This window comes from Halyomorpha halys, unplaced genomic scaffold (genome assembly GCF_000696795.3).
Source record: "Halyomorpha halys isolate HHAL.00 unplaced genomic scaffold, Hhal_1.1 Scaffold68.1, whole genome shotgun sequence".
Lineage (NCBI taxonomy): Eukaryota > Metazoa > Arthropoda > Insecta > Hemiptera > Pentatomidae > Halyomorpha > Halyomorpha halys.
The window spans coordinates 2,005,629-2,024,729 of NW_027116161.1; the positions used below are offsets into that span (position 1 = coordinate 2,005,629).

A 19,101-nucleotide genomic window follows, 5' to 3' on the forward strand; every position below is an offset into this window, starting at 1 on the left:
GTTCTAGTCCGTCCGCTTCATCTCGGCAACTAGAACTGTTACTCTGCCTCAGACTCTCTCACCTAGACCTCCTCTACCTAGTCAGTGTCCAGGGCTCATCCCCTGGCACGGTCTTCCTTTCTAACCTATTAATGAATACGCCTTGTCGTGGGCCTTCTGTAAAGAAATATCAGGCTGGAGAAATCGCCTAAGACCAGACAACCCCGACACACTTTTATGTATTATTATATAAAGGGATAGAAGAATAAATTATATACTTGCAACAAAATGCACTTTATTATATTATATTTTACTTTTATATAGTTGTACTATGTTATATTATACACTCTTCATTAAACTGTTATAAGAAAGGAACAATTTAACTATCTTATAATTTGAATTGGTTTTATACTTACAAATACCATCTTTGCTTCCAACATCCGAGCGATATTGTGATGTTCGAACTTCATTGCCACATCGCAAGGTGTTAACCGCTCGTTGTTTTCCAAGAAGAGGTTGGCTCCAGCACTGACAAGTAGCTGCGCACACCTAAACAGCCCATTCCAAGCAGCCACATGCATAGCAGTATTCCCGTTCTGATAACAGATTAGGAAGGATTAGATAACTCATAATTAAATCTTGCAGGAAGCCTTTTAAATTTTATAACTTCCGAATTATAAAAGAAATGGACTTATTGGTCAAATGTAGAGCTGAATTTTTTTTTCCTGGTGAACTGTTTGGTGCACGTCGGGTAGTGACTGGTGCAGTTCTTTCACTGCTTGAAAAATTTGATTTGAAAAAAATTGGAACGTTGAAAGTGTTGAAGCCCAAAGTTTATTTTAATATTTTTAACTATTAAAGTTATTTTGTCTTTTGTAATAAAAATTTATTTACATACACTATAAACATTTAAGAAATTTGTTAGTGTGTATATACACATCGTTGTTGTGAGGCATCTATATATATAGACCTTGCGTGTTTATACGGTCCTCTATACCAAGGACAGTAGGATTAAGGACTGGACACACTCTGATAAGGGTCACTCTACAGCGAATTTTCTAAGGGACCGGACCTGTTTGATTTTTGGTGCTTTCACCCACCGGCTGACTTTGGAGTACCGTCTCAGCAGTGACCCTCACCCACCAAATTTCCACCATTCAGTTGACGGCGACAATCTCGGAGGCGACTTGGAGGCATTTATTTTTCGTTCGATAAGCACACATCGAAAAATTTCCACCTACTGTGAGTGCATTTCTTTTTTTATTTTATTGAATCTCGAGACTTCTCTTCTTTTTTTATTAAATATTAAAGAGTTGATTATTTCTTTATTAAAGGCAAGATATTTTAGTTTGTATATATTTTATTTGTATATATTTTATTTGTTTATATTTTAATACTATTAAATTTGTGTATCATTTAGAAAGTATTTTTTCTTTTATTATTTTATTTTCTGTATTATTTTGGTTCTTTGGGGGGTTTTTATTTTCAAGTACTTCTTATATTTTTAAACCCGAACCAGCTATATTTCAAAGCGGGCCTTGTAGCTAACGGAGTTATCGGTACTGGTTCGAATCTGGCCTAGAAGTCGACTTATTTCATTTCTGTAGCGGTCCTAGGAAATGAAAACTGGACCCCTCGCCATTTTTAGAATAGTTTGGTAACCTCCTCGCCCCCTGGGGAAGGGGATAACCGGGAAGGGGAAGGGAGTCATAAAAAAAAAAAAAATAATAATAAAATTAAAAAAAAGCTCTTTCCAATGCGTCCTAAAAGCCCAGAAAAAATATTAGATAACATTTAAATAAAAAATTATTATCTCATTTCGCCTTTGTACTGCATTTATTTGTTAGTTACTCTGTACTAATCGAGTTTATTTTATTTCGTTTTCTCAACAGAATAAGAACGAATATAAAGATTGTTTATCGTATTGAATGTGTGAAGTACATCTAAAAAAAATCTTTTCAAGTAAAAATCAAGCCGGATTCTTTTTCAACATCTTTTGAAACTTAAATACGAATTTTTATATAAATAAAAATTCTAAATTTTTGTAGAATATTTTTATTTCTGATTTACAGCGTTCGTGAAACAAAGGCGTAACTCGACACAGTTTTATCAAAACCTAACGTCACTGCAACTGTTATACAGTTAGATTTCCGCCCTTCGAACCCATATTAATAAATATTTTAGAGTTTATACCTTAGTAAGGGTCACTTTTAAATTAAATTTTCTCAGTTTATTTGTCCAAGTTTTTTCAATATATTCAATGATTTTAAATTACACCATCTTATGCAGTGCACCCATTTATTTTAATATAGCACTTAAAAGATCAATGGGAAATATTTTGATTCAAAATAATACCAGGATCAAAAAGATAAGAGATGTTTATTTGACATTTTTTTTCTCTCTTAGAAAGGTATAAAATCCTAAAGATGTAGTGGGCTGGAAATCCATATTTCCAATAGTTACAACAAAGTTGGATTTGGATAAAATTGTGAAGCGGGGCAACAGAAAAAGAGTATAACTACCTTCTAAAAATCAAGTCCAAAAAAATTTTGTTTTATTTTGCTCGAAAAAGAAAATCGATAGGTATACAATAACCCTTAAATACATGCAAGGAAAAGGCGAAATATGATAATATCTACATTATTATTGTCTAATATTTTTCGACCTAGTATCACTAAAAATATTTTAGTGTTAGTGTAAATATTAAATGTTTAAATAAATTCGGTGATTCCACGCAGTGAAGCCCCATTCTCAGTTTTAGCCATATAAGATAACGCTGCACTGCTTGTTTCATAATTTATTTTATTTGCTGTTATTATCTTGAGTTACTCATCAATTATTTATTTTTGCGCTCACTAATATAATTTATGTTAAAAAATGAAGATAAACTAACAATAAGTTGTAATTAATTTAATTTTGTTTTCTAATTCAAATTTTTAACATCTTTTCAATAAACCAAAATTGATAGATTTTAAATTTTTTACAATACTTATTTTATTTAAAGGGATAACAGTAATGGGATGTCAGATTTATAATTTTTTTTCGAGAGCTGGAAACATATTATCTAATATTAAACACAATATATTAACTAGCAAGTCAATGATATGCTCATTTTTAAAAATGAGTAGTTAAGTCAACTATCTGTTAATATCTATAACTACTTATAATAAATTCATAAGTTCACTCACTTCATGTTGAGTGAAGGAAAAGGCAAATAAAAACTTTTTACTTAGCGCAACAGAAAAGCGCTTATTATTGACTAAACTTCATGTTTAATCTTTATGTTCTCTAAATTACTTTAATTAATCGAAAATAAAATTTATGATGCAAAAATATATACTCACATAATCTTGAGCGTTGATGTCCACCTTTTCCCGTTCTCCGTTGTTAAGGAGAGGACCTCTCCATTGCAGGAGAAGTTGAACGCAACTGGCCCGTCGTTCCTGTGACGAATAGGTTCTATGGGCACCAAGGGTACAAGCACAATGCAGAACAGACTCGTTATGGCCATTTTTTTTGTTTGGGTTACCACTGAGGTCAGTGAGGAACATCCTAAAAAAAATCACTAAATAAAATTATTAAAATGTTGAAAAACTTCATTCATGTATTCATATAATTTCAAACAACAATTACATTTCACAACTCTTTTTATTCAAACCTAAGATATCATAATATGGTGAAATAGATGAATAGGCCAAAAGACACTAACATGCTTGAAAAATACGAATATTTCGACTTGGACGTGTCTGCAAAAACTTCCGGCACACCAGAAGCATGGTGGAGTAAGTTTCTTCGTATAATTATTACACCTAGTTTCTTATGAATCCAAAACTAATACGTGTGTTGTAATTAAAAAAAAAAAATTTTTTGGATATATTTTGGAACAACCGCCATTAATTATTCACCCAATCCACGATTGTCAGAACTAACAATTTTGACTCTTCATTATTATCATTATTAAAGTAATCAAAAATTAGGGTGCAATAAATTGATTTTTTTTTTATGGACTGTTGGACTATATCTTATTATTGTCTAGTTTTCTCGCAATCGCGGATTAAGAAGAAAGCGGGGGACATGATCCTGCCATCTGCAGATTCTGGGCGTGGTTGGTGCTTTTGGTCATGGATACATAGTGAGCTCGCTGGGGGCAAGAGGTATGTCATCCGACCTTACAAATGTGATTGCGGCTCTCCTAACCACAAATAAGATTAATATAGGAACACACACGACTAGCCAGATCAGTGTCTTGTGGGGGTGCCTCAGGGAGGGCCCTTGTCGCCTTCGCTGTTCAACCTACCAATCGATCATTTTTACCGCGAGCTCTGTGATCAGGAGTTTGCCAATAAGTTTGGATATGATCTGCAAAGTGACCAACTGAGTCTGGTCCTCACAGGGTTCGCGGACGATCAGGCTGGAACGGCGCGCAACAAGGGTTCTGCAGAAAGAATAATAAATGGTATACAGAGGCTGCTCGCGGAGATTGGTTTGGTAATTAATGCAAAGAAAAGTGTGGGTATCATATTGGACAAAGGAGAGCTGCGGTCAACAAAGCTCTCCCTTGAGAATACGGAGGTTATCCTAACGGCAAAAGCCGGGGGCACCATCAAATGTTTAATGTACATTCTCGGGAGAGTTGGTATTCGGAGAAGAGGTGGTGACAAAGCTAAATAATAATCTTGATAAATTGGTGAGCTCATGCCTCCTCAAACCGGAACAAAAGATCAACGTTGTCAACCAGTACTTGTTCCCGGCCTTGTTTACCCTCTCCAGATTGCTCCTCTTACAAAGATACGTCCTGCGATATTGGAGGGCATTCATACCAATATCCGCAGGACTATCAACGCCATCATCGGGCTCCCCGCTAACACCTCGTCGGCGATGCTGTACGCACCCAGGAGGTATCGAGGACTGGGTCTGATCCGCTGTCAATGGGAAGCTCCACTACAGCATTGGTCCATTGCAAAGCGACTGTCGAATGTTCTGGATGCCCTAATCCAGTCTATATTCATTTACGAAGCCGAAATCGCGGTATATGCTGATAGACTTGGGATGGATAAGGGCAACCAAAGTGTGAGAGCTCTACGACAGTCGTTGCGTGAGAATGCTTTCGAAGAATGGGCCAGTTGCAGGTGGCAGTGTATTGGTGTTCGCCATTTCAAAGAGAGCCCAAAAGCGAATAGATATGTATGTGAGAAGCAGATATCCTCGGGGTCAGAATAGGTCACTGAAACTAAATATTAACTACGCACCCCTGCGTGGAGTCCCAGGAGCCAGTGGACAGCAAGGAGAAGTTGGGTCCCTCTTTCGCAAATGCGGCAGATAGTCTGAAACACCAGCCCATGTGCTGGGAAAATCCCCCAACAACTCCCTCCTTATAAGACGCCGGCACCACAGGGTCAATGAAGAATTTATGAAGTTCCTTGAAAGAAAAGACTTCGAGGTCTATGTGTTGACACCGACGGATCCGTAAGATATGCCGATATTGTCGCATTTACAAAAATCTGTGGCACGGCTCTGGTCTTGAATCCGAGGGTAAGATTTGAAAGTAATGACCTCGAACAGGGAGGCGGAGTGAAAAGGGAAATATACGAAAAATGCGTCCCTTCCCTTAAGGAAAAATTCCGCGAGACCTTCGGAGAGGGAGAGTTCACCGTGAGAGGCCTCTGGTTTGGATCTCGCGGAACAATAACAGATAGAACAAGGAGCATCTTAGAAGACCTAGGTGTTAGCATCGAGGATATTGCGATCTTAGCAGAAAATATTATTTTGACTCCCTGGGGATCATACACCATCACCTGCATGGGAATTAGTACGGAGATTATCCGTTGTTTTATTTATTTATTTTAATATGTGGACCTGTCGATTTGTGTGTTTTAACTTATTTATTCATTAAATTATTATATTTTATTAGTATTATTTATTTATATATTTTTATTTTTTAAATTTATTTATCCATTCTAGTGTTTCGTGTAACCGGGTTATTATTATATCTTCCTTTGAATCTATGTGTTAGTCTTATTCTCGTAAAATGTATTTATTTGTTTGTTTTTGGTAAACTGATCTACTGCTGTGACTATTATTAATGGTCTGATCTCACAATGCCGTCTAATAGAGAATTTGTTTAGCGGGTCACTGGAGAGGATCTAGAAGGATGAATTCGGGAGAGCGAATTTGTTGATCGGGTGAATTAAAAATTGTGAAATGGTGAAATTGAAGCAACAGAAAAGGGAAAGAAAAAAAAAATGAATTGAAATATTTGTATTTGGTGTAAGACCGAAATTGATTGTAAAAGGAAACTGTAGGGGAAAAAATTGTTTTCTTTCTATTTTATTATACCATGTAATTATATGTAATTTATATATGTCCGATTACGGATTTATTAGTATGCTGTGTGATATAGCAACCCGATATATTTGGGCAGCATAGATGAATAAAGTATTTCTCTCTCTAATCATTCATTTAAGAATTTCCGGACGATTCTTGATGTACCTAAGAAAGTCGCTTGTTGAGCCTCTCTTAGCACGTAAAGTGATAATTCTAGTTCATCTGTTCCTGGCGCTGTTGACTTCGGGATCAGTCTATTCGTCGATAACATTATTGGCGTTACCACTACAGATTGTAAATGGTACAGTTCCTTTGGTTCGGCCGCCAATTCCTTCTATTTGCAAAGCTTCTCACCCACAGTTGAGCAAATTTTATTTATTTATTAGCTTGTTTGTTATTTATTATTATTAGCTTATTTGTTATTTATTAGCTAATCGTTTGGAATCACAATATCTATAATAATAGCTTTTTTATGTCTACACTGTGTGGTTAGTTGTAATGAATTCGTTCCTACTTAGCTTGATGGGGCTCCTATTTGGATTATACTTATAATATGCGTCTTTACATCCAATAGGCTAAATTTCTGCACTAAGGCCTGATAGAAAATATTCGCGACATTATTATGTCTATGTAGGTACTCCGTACCCTCAAGCACTGTACATTTTGTTGTGATCGTTTGGAATCACAATATCTATAATCTTAGCTTTCTATTCTTTCCGGTTTATGAGGAGAATATCTGGTTTGTTATAATAAATTACGTGGTCAGTAATAATGGATTCGTTAATAATAATAATAATTATTATTATAGGATTTTATCTTTATGGATATCCAGCAACTGGATATCTTTTGCTGTATTACTTTTAAGTCATGTATGTAGTAGGATATATGTGTATTCAGGATATATATAATTCGTACATAGAATAAATCTATGTTTAGAGAGCAAAAACTGTAGTTTCAGTACATTTTCAGCTCATAAATTTAATGATATAATGGTATACCTGAGGAGATGCTTCATCCCGTGCTTGGCAGCGTAGTGTAGTGCTGTGTTGTGGTGGTGGCTTTCCCCGTAGCTCAAATTTGGATCTAAATTCTTTCGAAGTTCTGGTGAACTCTGATGAATCTACAAAAATAAATTGAAAAATATGTCACTATGAAATCATATATCAAATTGAAACAATTTTGTAATCCGAAATTCATATTTAAATAAACAGACTCAACGAACTGATTCTGAATTTATCTATAACTATCCATAACCCAATTCTGAGGTAAATCAATAATCCATATCATCTACCAACTCTAACAGATTAGGTTAAAGGACATCTTAAATATTTTATCCTAATGGTATCCTATTATCCTGATGTTTTATGGAATAGATTGTACTTTTCAGGAAACCTTCATGTTTTTTAACCTTGTTCCTAACCTTGCCGATGTACAGGGTGCGGCAGCAGTGCAATAGTATGCCACTATTGCCCATCCCACAACTGACAATAATCAACAATTTATTAATGTTTCTATTTTTGTAAAATAAGGTCTCCACCTTGACAACCATGTATGTCAAGAGAAAACTGCTATGAAAGTTTATAAAATTGTCAAGGATCATTTTAGGTTTTAATTTTGCAATTGGTAAAAATATATTTCAAATTTTCATCATCTAATTCAGATGCTAGTAAGGGAGTATATAATATCAAATTATTCCGAAACCACCCTCCGGTCCATTTAATTTCATTAGGACCACACTAAAACCACATTCTGATTCATAGTCATAAATTATAAATGAATCCCATTAAAGAAAGAAACAATAATAATAAAGTTGTTATCATAAATTTTAAATTAAACTGTGCTACAATACAACGCACGATTGACCGACTTTCTAGTGGGACTGCATCTTATTCAACTGGATCCCTGTTTCCTCTTCTTTCGGTGGCTCGTCGATAACGGGTGGTCGAGCTCTAATGTTAAGTGTGAGATCCGCCGACGAACTCCCTGAAGAAGAGATAATTCTCTTCTTCCATCAGACAGAGAAGTCCGGTTCGGCGAGGGCAAAGAACTCAATAACAATGTAGTTGGGTTACTCTTCATGAATCCAAATACACAACAATTCTTTCTATACGTTTTCTCGCCCGGAGAACCGATTTCCATCGTCAAACCTCAAGGACAACTTAAAAAAAAGTTTTTCAAAAAAGTTATATAAAAGAACTTAAAAAAACAGTTAAAGAGTGTAATTAAGAGGCCACAAATTTAACATTTTGTATATAGATAGATCCGACTAGCTTATATAGCTGTATTTAGACTGAAAAGTTCATGGTATCTGTCGCTTACCACTTAATCCGCCCCAGAAACCAATACGTTTTTTTCAAAGGCTGTATATTTAATTTAACTTATTGTTTTGAAGTGAATGACAATATAGGCTGTTTTACGTGGAACCTATACAACATACAACCATGTATGTCAAGAGAAAACTGCTAAGAAAACTTATAAAATTGTTTAGGAACATTTTAGGTTATAATTTTGCAATTGGTAAAAATATATTTCAAAGTTTCATCATCTAATTCAGATGCTAATAAGCGAGTATATAATATTAAATTATTCCAAAAAGTGAAATTTTCTTTTTCTTTGTGGAGGATGCAATCCCCCAACGGGCTCCGCCAATGCCCTGAGGCATCTCATAAAATACACCGAGCCCCAACCAGCCGCAACATAAACCTCTTTATTGAAAACTCGGGTATTTTTTACTCCAGTTGCTACATGTCTTCTATATAATTCAACGATTAATGGCCAAAAGCAGTTCTTTGAAATTGTTTTAAAATTCATTACCTTAAATTTGAATCCCATTCAATTCCTCCCTTAATTGCCCGCAGGCACTATAGTTAAATTAACCTCCTGCCTACCATCTCCAGAACGAATTTTTTTCTGATATTTGTAGGTAACGGTTTGATAAAGAGAGAGAGAGAGAGAGAGATCCCATCTCTGGAAAGGAAGACACATCTTTCCCAACAGCCTGGCTCGATGTCCTTCCATGATGGAGCAACCCACTACCACTACCAACTGCTGTTTTAGGAACTTCGCACGTGAGACACCGGGGCTCGATGTTCTTTCCAAACCTCTGCAGCTTTCCCCGGAAACCTCCGTGTCCTGTTAGGATCCGTAAGAGACAATTGTTTGGAAGGACCCACTTAGCCTTCAATCATGATGGGACGGTGGAAAAGAATTTCTCAAAGTAGCACCCTTCTGGCTTGCTTTCCACCGTCCATTCCACTCCTCTATTGAGTCCTCTTGCAGGAGTTCATGATATCTGATACATATGCCAGAGTTTTTAAAATAAAGCTGAAACATTGTATTAAGTCAACATTCACCCCAGATATTTCAGTACATTTTTCAGGATTAGCGATCAATTTTTTGTTGGCAACGTTAAAAACACGAAAGCTCACATTCAGAATTTCTGATTCCTCAAAAATGATCAAATCGGTTAGTTATAGTTGTTGTCGGATTTAAACAATCCGAATTTTTCGGTTATTGTTTGAATGTATATAAAGTCAGGGTCGGAGGTCTCATTTTCTGATGCCCCCCTTGCCGCGGACACCGGAAGACCCCGAAGATGCTGCGACTGCAATGCCGCCCCATCCTAAGCACAATGCAAGCTAGAACCTGGCCTACCCTTACCATCACGCCAGAGTCCAGGACTCGCTGGCTAGCCACGGAGGAACAAAGACGTCTTTCAGACACAAGGCGAGGATACATGGTTTTCACCATATTCGCCCACAGCACAACCTGGACGAGGAAAGCGGCTAGAAGACGTCATTCACCAGATAAGCCATGATTCTATAACCATGGGACCACCCAAATTTGTTCTGATATCGTATTATTATAGATAAATGATTTAAACTAACCCATTAACCCAAATTGCCCCTCCAGGGAACTAATTAATGAATTAAAAAGAAAATATATATGGATGTTATCGCCAGAAAAGTCTCACAATTTTCAGCTCCCCTTTTCCACACTAATAATTTTAATTATCATCGTAAAATACACTCGGGATACCTGAAGTATAGCACGAGCAGGTCCCGATGTAAACAGTTGTAAAGCAATTATTTGAAGCTAATAGAACATCTGTTATCGTGAAACAAATTAAAAAATTTTTTAACCCAGTATTTTATTCCAAAACAACGTACACTTATCTTCTGGTGAGATATCCGTTTTTCCATTTAGTACTTGGAGGAGAGTATTATTACTGAGGCAATAATTTAATAAAAACGATACAACAAAAGTTATATTTAAAAAAATCAGCTCAATAATATAATCTTATAAAAGGTTGTAAATCAAGTGACCATTCAGATATTGAGTCCCAACTAATTTGAGGGTATTATCGCCAATGTTTACATTCTGCAACAGTATTTGGCCGAAAATTATCCTGTTCATATTTTCACATGAATGATCTAAATTAGTTCCTTATTTCTGAAGATATTGTAGTTTAGGCTTTTGTAATTGAATTCCTCTCGTATCCAATCCTTAAAATCCAAAATCCTTAATGCTCCATACTTTCCAGGATTTGCTCCTCACAAATCCAGTCATCCATTAGGACCTCAATGTTCCAATCTTGCCAGTTTGGCAAGAACCAGATACCGATCCTTCTATGACAAACTTCTCAAACACACTTGTTTCTAACCTGGCTTCTATTACCTGATAATCCTCCTAGGCGTCTGAAAAGATGATGGCCTCGAAATCTTCTCTTCTAGAAATGTTATTGGAATTCTATCAACGGGTAGATTCTCCAAATGTCTGTGTCGTGCCATACATATACATATACATATAACTAACATCAAGTTTAATTGTGGTGTATATTTTTTATACAGTTGAAAATAAGTTTATAAAAAAAATAAATAAATAAATAAAAAACCTTTTGTCTCGCTAAACAAGGGATTTTACCCACTTTGCGGCTTAGCCACAAGGAATATAATCCGTTTTAGTATGAATCATAACCGCTCAACTGTAGGTTTATAATGAGTTGTTGAGCGAAAAGCTCAAATAATTTTTAAATTTGATATCCGAAATTTAATGGTGAAATCTTATGAATATTTTAAACAATTTGAGCTCACCTTATACCATATACCTTCTGTTGGTAAATAACGAGATTTTAGGGAAATCTCCTATACCTGCTTAACAGATAAGTATGATGGGTCACCTTATTCATTAAAATTTTATGAATGTTTTGAAACATTAAGCTCAAAATACTGAAAAATTAAAGAACTGAATGTGTTTAGCCTATTGAGAGAAAACGTGAGATCATACTGACTATATATTTCCAGCATCACTGTGACTAACTTAAGTGTTATACGGCATTGACAATAACTTCCGTTTCCGATATTAGCAAACGCGCTATTCTTCGTTTTTTAGTATTGTCTGTAAAACATTCTGTTCAACTATATCTTTATGACGCGAGGGTAATGTATCTTAAGAATAAACTCTAGGTTTTTTTTTTGGTTTTTTTTTCGAACGACGTAACAAAGAAAGCTACCTTTTTGGTTAACACTTTTGCCAACGATCGCTTATTATGAAGCTGAAACTTCCTAGCGAGTATATGGTAAGCATCAAACATCCCCCGTATGGCTAACAGAATTGAAATTGTCCTTCAACATAAGTTTTTTTCCTGATTGAATTATTATCAAAACTTAACTCACATATGGCGAGTTTATGGGACATCCTCCGGATAGCTAAAAGATTTGAAATTTATCCATAAACGTAACTAATATTAGATTCTTTACGATCTAACGACTTCGGTCCTCACAAATCAAAAATGTCTCCTCTCCCAACCTTAGACGGGATTTATGATACACTAAAACTAGATTAAACAACTAATCAACTATGAAATATCTGTGGTTAATGATGGGGACGTATCTTTTTTATTTTACCATTGAAAATTCCAATATTATGCTAGGAAAGAAAACAAATCGCAATATTCTAACTGTTAAATTTTCAGCTCTGAATTTTGAGGTGTCATATTTTTAAAACCACTTACGTACAAGAAGGTCTTACCTTCACTACCGGTACCAATTTCGATAAATTTTGATGATAATGCAGGAAAAAAATTCACGACTGAGCTCATTCTCTACTATACACAAATAGGTTAGCGTGAGCGTCGGTCATCACTTCATTTCACTTATGTTTTAACTTAATAAAAACTATTTCTGGCAGCTCGATATACTATTGCCAGCTTCAGAGGCTATGTTACAAATTAATGGTGTATTAAATACATGGAGAAAAGAAATTTGATTTTGTCCACCTAGACCTGCCATTTAGCCAACTTTGCGGCGACACTTCAGTTACGAGGGTGCTAGGGTAGACGCTTTACTCCCTAGGACGTCTAGCTAGACTATAGGTCAGGGATGGCTAATCTATAATCAGTCAGACACTGGTGGCCCAAGCAAGCTTTTTAACTGACCCACTCATTGGTTTTTATAAATGATTTTTTTATAAAAAATCATCTGAAAATAAACAGTTACTCATTATATAGTTTATGTTTATACTTTTTTATACATATATATATATGTACACATATATAAATATATTAATAAATAATATTTCATATACATATTCTTTACCCCCTTGTTCATTCAAACACTTAGTGACCCACGAGCGAGTACTAAAAAAAAGCCTTGTTGCTGTAGGCTATAGACGGTCTCGGAAGACACAGGACTTACGACTTATTTCACTGTTTCATTATTCATAGATGATAACTTCACTAACACCCCGTATCAGTGTAAGTTGATTTGCAATAAAATTACGTTAAACAATTTTAAGTTACGTATACTGAATCAATTTTTTTTGTTGGTACTTTTGTCCCCATTTTTCTTGATCTTAAAGACCAATTAACATTAAATAGGAAAGTAATTGAACTAATATACGTAACTAAAGGATTAAAAATATGGTTAATTTTTCCGAAATTGTGGATAGATCCGCTTACGGATCCCAATATACACTAACAAATATATATATAATAAGCTTATATAGCAAATCCAAAACTATAATCATAATATTTTTATAATTTCCATTCAATGAAGGAGTGAGTAACAAATATGTAAATACATAAGAAGATGGGCTGGGGTTCAACCTTTACCTTTGAACAGCCCTGATGAAGCACTGAAAAGTGGGGCGAAACGTCGGAAATAAATAAATAGTTGTAAACTATTTTTGTGTCTCTTTTGACCGCAACCCTGACCATCTTCTTAAATATCGATTTTTACGGTCAACTATATATACATATATACAAATATGTAAATGTTTACTTATGAATTAGGAAAGGTACAATCCAGCCACTTCTGCATGGTTACGTTCTTCAATATCTAATAATTCTGCCTATAACTTCAATATTAACTAATATTAAAACAGGGAGATAATTTTTAATTATTTAATACAGTTTAATTAAGACGAAACAGTTATTAACTGTTAATTACAGTTTATAATTTACTGTTATTACAGTTAACACTGTTAACAGTCAACATCCTCATTTATACTCAGTAAAGGAAGTATGAGCATTACTGACTATAGATGAGTTTTTTTTATATGTTAATTTTAATAATATATTGATATATATAATAATTAACTAATATATAATATATATTGTCCACAACGAAGATGATGTTTGCCTATGCTTATTGACATAGATAACATTCCTAATATCATTACATCTATACTAGGATACATAAACTGATTTTATGGTAATAGTTAATATCGAGAAATATGTATAAATAAAATAAAATTGAGAGAGAAAAGAAAAAAATACACATTTTTACTTGATAACGGTAAGTGACATTAATTGATGTGATAAAGAAAGAAATTAATGAAATTAGTTATAAATATATGTTTTCTTAAAATAATAAAAAATTTCCTGAATATGGGGGCTGTTACGGGTTTGACTAACCGAGTGTGTTTTTTATTGCGTGGAGTAAGTTTTTTTATTGCTACCTTATTGGGAAATGGTAAAGATTGCCTTCCTGAGGATTCGAATACCCATTGGTTTCTTTCCTAATAGTTAATTTAAACAAGTTTAGTAACCAATTGAATATATTTTTCCAAACTTTGTAGGGTTAGGATGTTTTTACTTGTTTTTGTTTTTTGTCATTATTCTATTTATGTTTTATTAAAGGTCTTTATTAAAATTAAAATTCCACGGGTTTTCTCGGCCATAATATAAATCATATTTAAATTTGTATTATTTAATTATTGTATTTCTTTACAATATAATAGAGTAGTCAAGTTAATGTATATAAAATCGAGTATAAGTTTAAGTAAAATTCATTTTTCGACAAATAGATTTTATTGGAAAATAAATAGGACTATGTACATTTTACAATAATGTTTTTTGTTTTGTTTTTTTTTATAAAAAAAAAATTATAATGAATTGATAGTATGAAGACTGGAAAATTCGGGAGGAATTATGTTATGATGTCCAAAAAACCGGTAACTACCATAAGAAATAACAGTCAATTATTTGACTAATATTTCGATTATCAAGAGAAACTAAATATCAGGGCTTAACATAGTAAGGAACATATTTCCTGATTATTAGGTGAAAGATTTCTATGTTTCGGATGTTTGAAAACTAGATAGAATTGAAAAAATTTCATAAGCAATTTTTTTCGCACTTTTTGTACAATTGAAACGAAGGATGCGCAATTTAGATACACAAAAAGTTGACACATTAGCACGACAACATTTAAAAGTAATTACATAATTACCATAAAAGCAATCAAAAACATTAAATAAAACAAGTAGGACAGTAATTAATCACCTACAAAGAAGATAAATAAGGAAACCAGAGGTAGATAGCATTATTTAATGCGATATTCTTATGTTTTAAACCGAAACATAAAATAAAATATATTTAAACTAATTAAATATAAAATTTGAGAAAGTTTCTAAATAAATGCACGTAAATAAAGACAACCTACTTACATGAATGTTCAAATTAAAAAAAAAAACCTACCTAGATTAGGACTAACTTTCATATAGTTAAAAAAAAAACAAATGTCAAAATTTGCTTTGACATTTTATACTAAAGTCATAAACATACAGACTCTTTTCCAGGGCTGTTATAACTGAATGATTTTCGAACTTATAAAGATACAAACTATAATATTTGTTCTTTTTTTAAAAAATATTCCATTCACTTTCTCAAAATTTCATAACACGAGGTTTTTTACCATGCTAATTGATCGTAATTAAAAAGTACTAAACCTAATTGTTTAAATTATTCAGATAAATCTTAGCAAAGTCCCACCTGCATAGCCGCAAACTCATCTCCATTCTGTATGTACTTTCGGAACTTAGAACTGGCACTACCCATAGTTAGGCTGTTTGTCAGGACCTCATCACCGTAGATTTCATAATTAAAATATAACACTTTACAACACTATCTCCATAGACACATAACCAACTACTTTTCTGAAGCAACAGTTACTGAACCGATCCATAATTCCAGACCTGCGTGGTGTTATCCGTGAACCAAATAAATCTCTTCTGATTTATCATGCCTATATATTTTTTCTATTTCACTTTCAAAAATTATTTTACTCAACCTCTTCTAAATAGTGGTATTTCATAGATGTCCTCATACTATATGAATGAATTGGTTGAGTGTATTCGTAATCACAAACATAAATACGAATATATTCGCAATTTTTTTCGAAATATTTACATTCACAGCAATGAAAACAAGTATATTTACGTACGTATTTACATTTTTCGAAACGAATACATTTTCAGTGAAAGGTTTGAATATGAATACATTCTTACTCGCAGGTGTTGATTTGAAATTTTCGGAAAAATATATTAAATGGATAAAAAACAAAACAACAAAATAAACATAAGGTTTTTGATGCAGGGTGTGCTCGACTCCACATATCTTCTAGTCCACCACTTTTGCTAACATAACCTTCAGAAATCTAATGAAGGATTAGTCACACACCTAACAAGTTATCTGCAACTTGCACTGTATAATAGTCCAAGAGCCCGTTTGAAAAAGTTACTTTACCTCAATTTTTTATTATAATGAAAACTGCGTATAGTTACTAGTCAAAATTAATGAGCTTGCCAAGTATAGTTAAAAGATATACAAAATGGCGGCTGTGTCAAAACGTTAAAAAAAAAATATTTTTTCATTAGAAATTTCATATCTGTAAAACCTACAGCATTAAAACACCGTAGAGTAAATTTGCTAAAATATGAGCCCTACATGGATCACTGGGCACTTAGTATAAAATATGATACTCGTACGTGAGTGAGATGATTCCGAGGCCCATTTGACGCCCCGTAGGATTATCGGAAATATATTGGGATGAAAGATTGGTAACTAGTGAGCTTGTGTGGACAAGTAGTTTGCAAATAAAGTAGCAAATTAAATATTGAGGTATTTATGTTTAATTTTGTTTGTGAAATAATAAGAAGCAATAAGGATTCAAGATTATAAGGATTGAGCACGAGGAATATGATGGTTTTATTGGAACTTCAGAACTCTATTCCGTATCTCCGAATAGGCCTGGCCATGGTGATTTAAAGGAGCTTTTTGTAGTAAGTTGGAATTTTAGAGTGTTTTTAAAGTAGGAGTTTAAGTAATCAAAATCTACAAGCAGTTCCTTTTCGTTTTGAGTCCTGTATGAGGATTTGAAGTCCCATGCCAAGATGGAGAGAATGAAAGAAGATTCGATACGCCTGAAGAAGGAGGAAAGGTGTGCACTGGTCTGCAACACATTTTACCCTGTATATTGGTCCTGTAACGAGAAGAGCAAGAAGTTCAGCTCCAATCCGCCAGAGCGCAGCACCACTAGCCTCGCCGAAGTTCTCAAATTTATACACTATTTTTATTTTATAAAAACATATTATTGTTTGTACATATTATTAATTTTGTATATACTACTGAGCAATGTCGATAAAATAGTAAATAAACGATGCCAAAATAACGCACGAAACAATCTCAAGTACATTAGATAAGACCGCTTCGCTTCACGGTTACAGCTGTATGCACTAGGCCTAAACTGAGGCCTACTTGACGGAACGGCCCCTCCCCGTTCCAATAATCCACTGGCGTAAGCCAACCAAGTCTACAACCTTAATTGGAAACCTCATCTACCTTATAATGCCAAAAGGCAATCCAAGGTATCCTCGTAACCAGCTGCACATATGGCACACCTCACCATATGTACGTATCAATTACCAATTTAAATCATATAGGATACGAAAAAAAAAGCCTACTTGATCATTGATCCACAACTACCTAAGGCTTAGTTAAGCGCAGGTGGCATACACTCTGCTTCAGGTAATTTTGGTTGATCGCCAATCTTGTTTTCAAAAGAGCTGTTATTAATTTACGCTCACCCAAGATATGTCCTCTCTCCTTCAAACCTCTTTCCTCTACCTACTATCCTTTCGTAGGACCTGGTGGCTAGCTACTCTCCAGGCTTGCATTTCTTCTTCGTACCCACAAGAATAGTACCCGGTAGAACGAGGTTACCATCCTCTGAGATATAACGGCGGTCACCCGTTAGTCTCATAATCTTCCTTGTCAATTATCTTACCTTTACAAATTGAATACGCATTGCCGAGGTCTTCTGCACAAGCGGAATCAGAAACAAAATAACCACCTCGACATTCCCTGAATAAATTATCCGAATGAATTGTACAATAAGATCTTAGTAAATAAATGATTTTTTATTGTCAGCATAACCCAAGACATTCCCTTGAGGGACATCGGCGGACTGAGAAAAGACGGATGAATAGGCGAAATTCTGAAAGTTATGTCACTAAGGTAGGAACGGACTAAAAGGAAATATGTAGAGAAGTGAAATTAAAGGAGTTTAACAAAATCATATAATTTAAAAAAAAAAAAAAAAAAAGATCGACTACGGAAATAACCAAATCCGTTCTATGGAACGGGATTTCATGATATATCTCTTTAAACATATTGGTGGGTTAACAGTGAAGTTGTATATAAACATTGAAGCTTGGTAAAGTAGTCGGGTATCTTCCGCACCCGAAAAAAGCTCTTAGATGAAGATTCAGTAATTTGACATGCACAGACCGACCCATGTTACGGAATGCACTTTCAACTGTAGCCTGTAATCGAAGAAACCCGACAGCTATATCATGTTTCAATATTTATAGACAACTTCTCTAAGAACCTAACCATATCTTTAAGGGGATATTTGAAATAACATTCCATCCCATAGGATGGATTTGGTTATTTCCGTAGTTATATTTTTTCTTTAAATTAGAGTGGACTCTCACTAATCCGGACTATTCCATAATCCGAACTACACCTTTAAAATAAATTGAAGATTTGATTTTATGTATGTAGTACATATATACTTACATTCAATAAAACCGTATTGTCAACTTCCTACGTGGTGAGTTGAAATAATATAGTTAACAATACCAACTCCTTACATTTAAAATAAAATCCATGAAAAAAAGATTGTTTTCCAAGAAACGCTTTATTAGCTTTTTAACTCTCTCCACAACCTCGAGTATTTCTAAGTAACCAACGTCATTATTAACTTTTCCCCTCAGATACTATCAGTTGTAAACATTTTTTTAAACACAAAAAAACGAAAATTTCATATTATTTCACAAGAAAATAGTTAAAAAATAAATTTCTAAGCAATGATTGACTATCTAAAAATATTTTTATGTAAATACATTTATAATTTTTGTTATTATATTTATTTGTTATTTATGAAGAGACCTATTTTGTCTCATTCGGTATTAACGAATATTTCGCTAATCCGAACTCTCTTGGTTTTAATTAGT

At 34.0% G+C, this 19,101-nt stretch overlaps 1 protein-coding gene across 1 annotated transcript in view; it reads right to left on the reverse strand.

Moving 5' to 3' along the window:
• LOC106692724 (ankyrin repeat and IBR domain-containing protein 1) overlaps window positions 1-15,752 on the reverse strand; it is a gene marked incomplete in the record, with an annotated part of 86,830 nt that extends 71,078 nt beyond the window's left edge. Inside the window, 4 exon segments of the mRNA XM_067053017.1 lie at window positions 396-575; window positions 3,324-3,531; window positions 7,302-7,423; window positions 15,578-15,752. Coding sequence (XP_066909118.1) covers window positions 396-575; window positions 3,324-3,531; window positions 7,302-7,423; window positions 15,578-15,643 — 576 coding nt within the window.
• Between the last annotated feature and the right edge of the window lie 3,349 nt (window positions 15,753-19,101).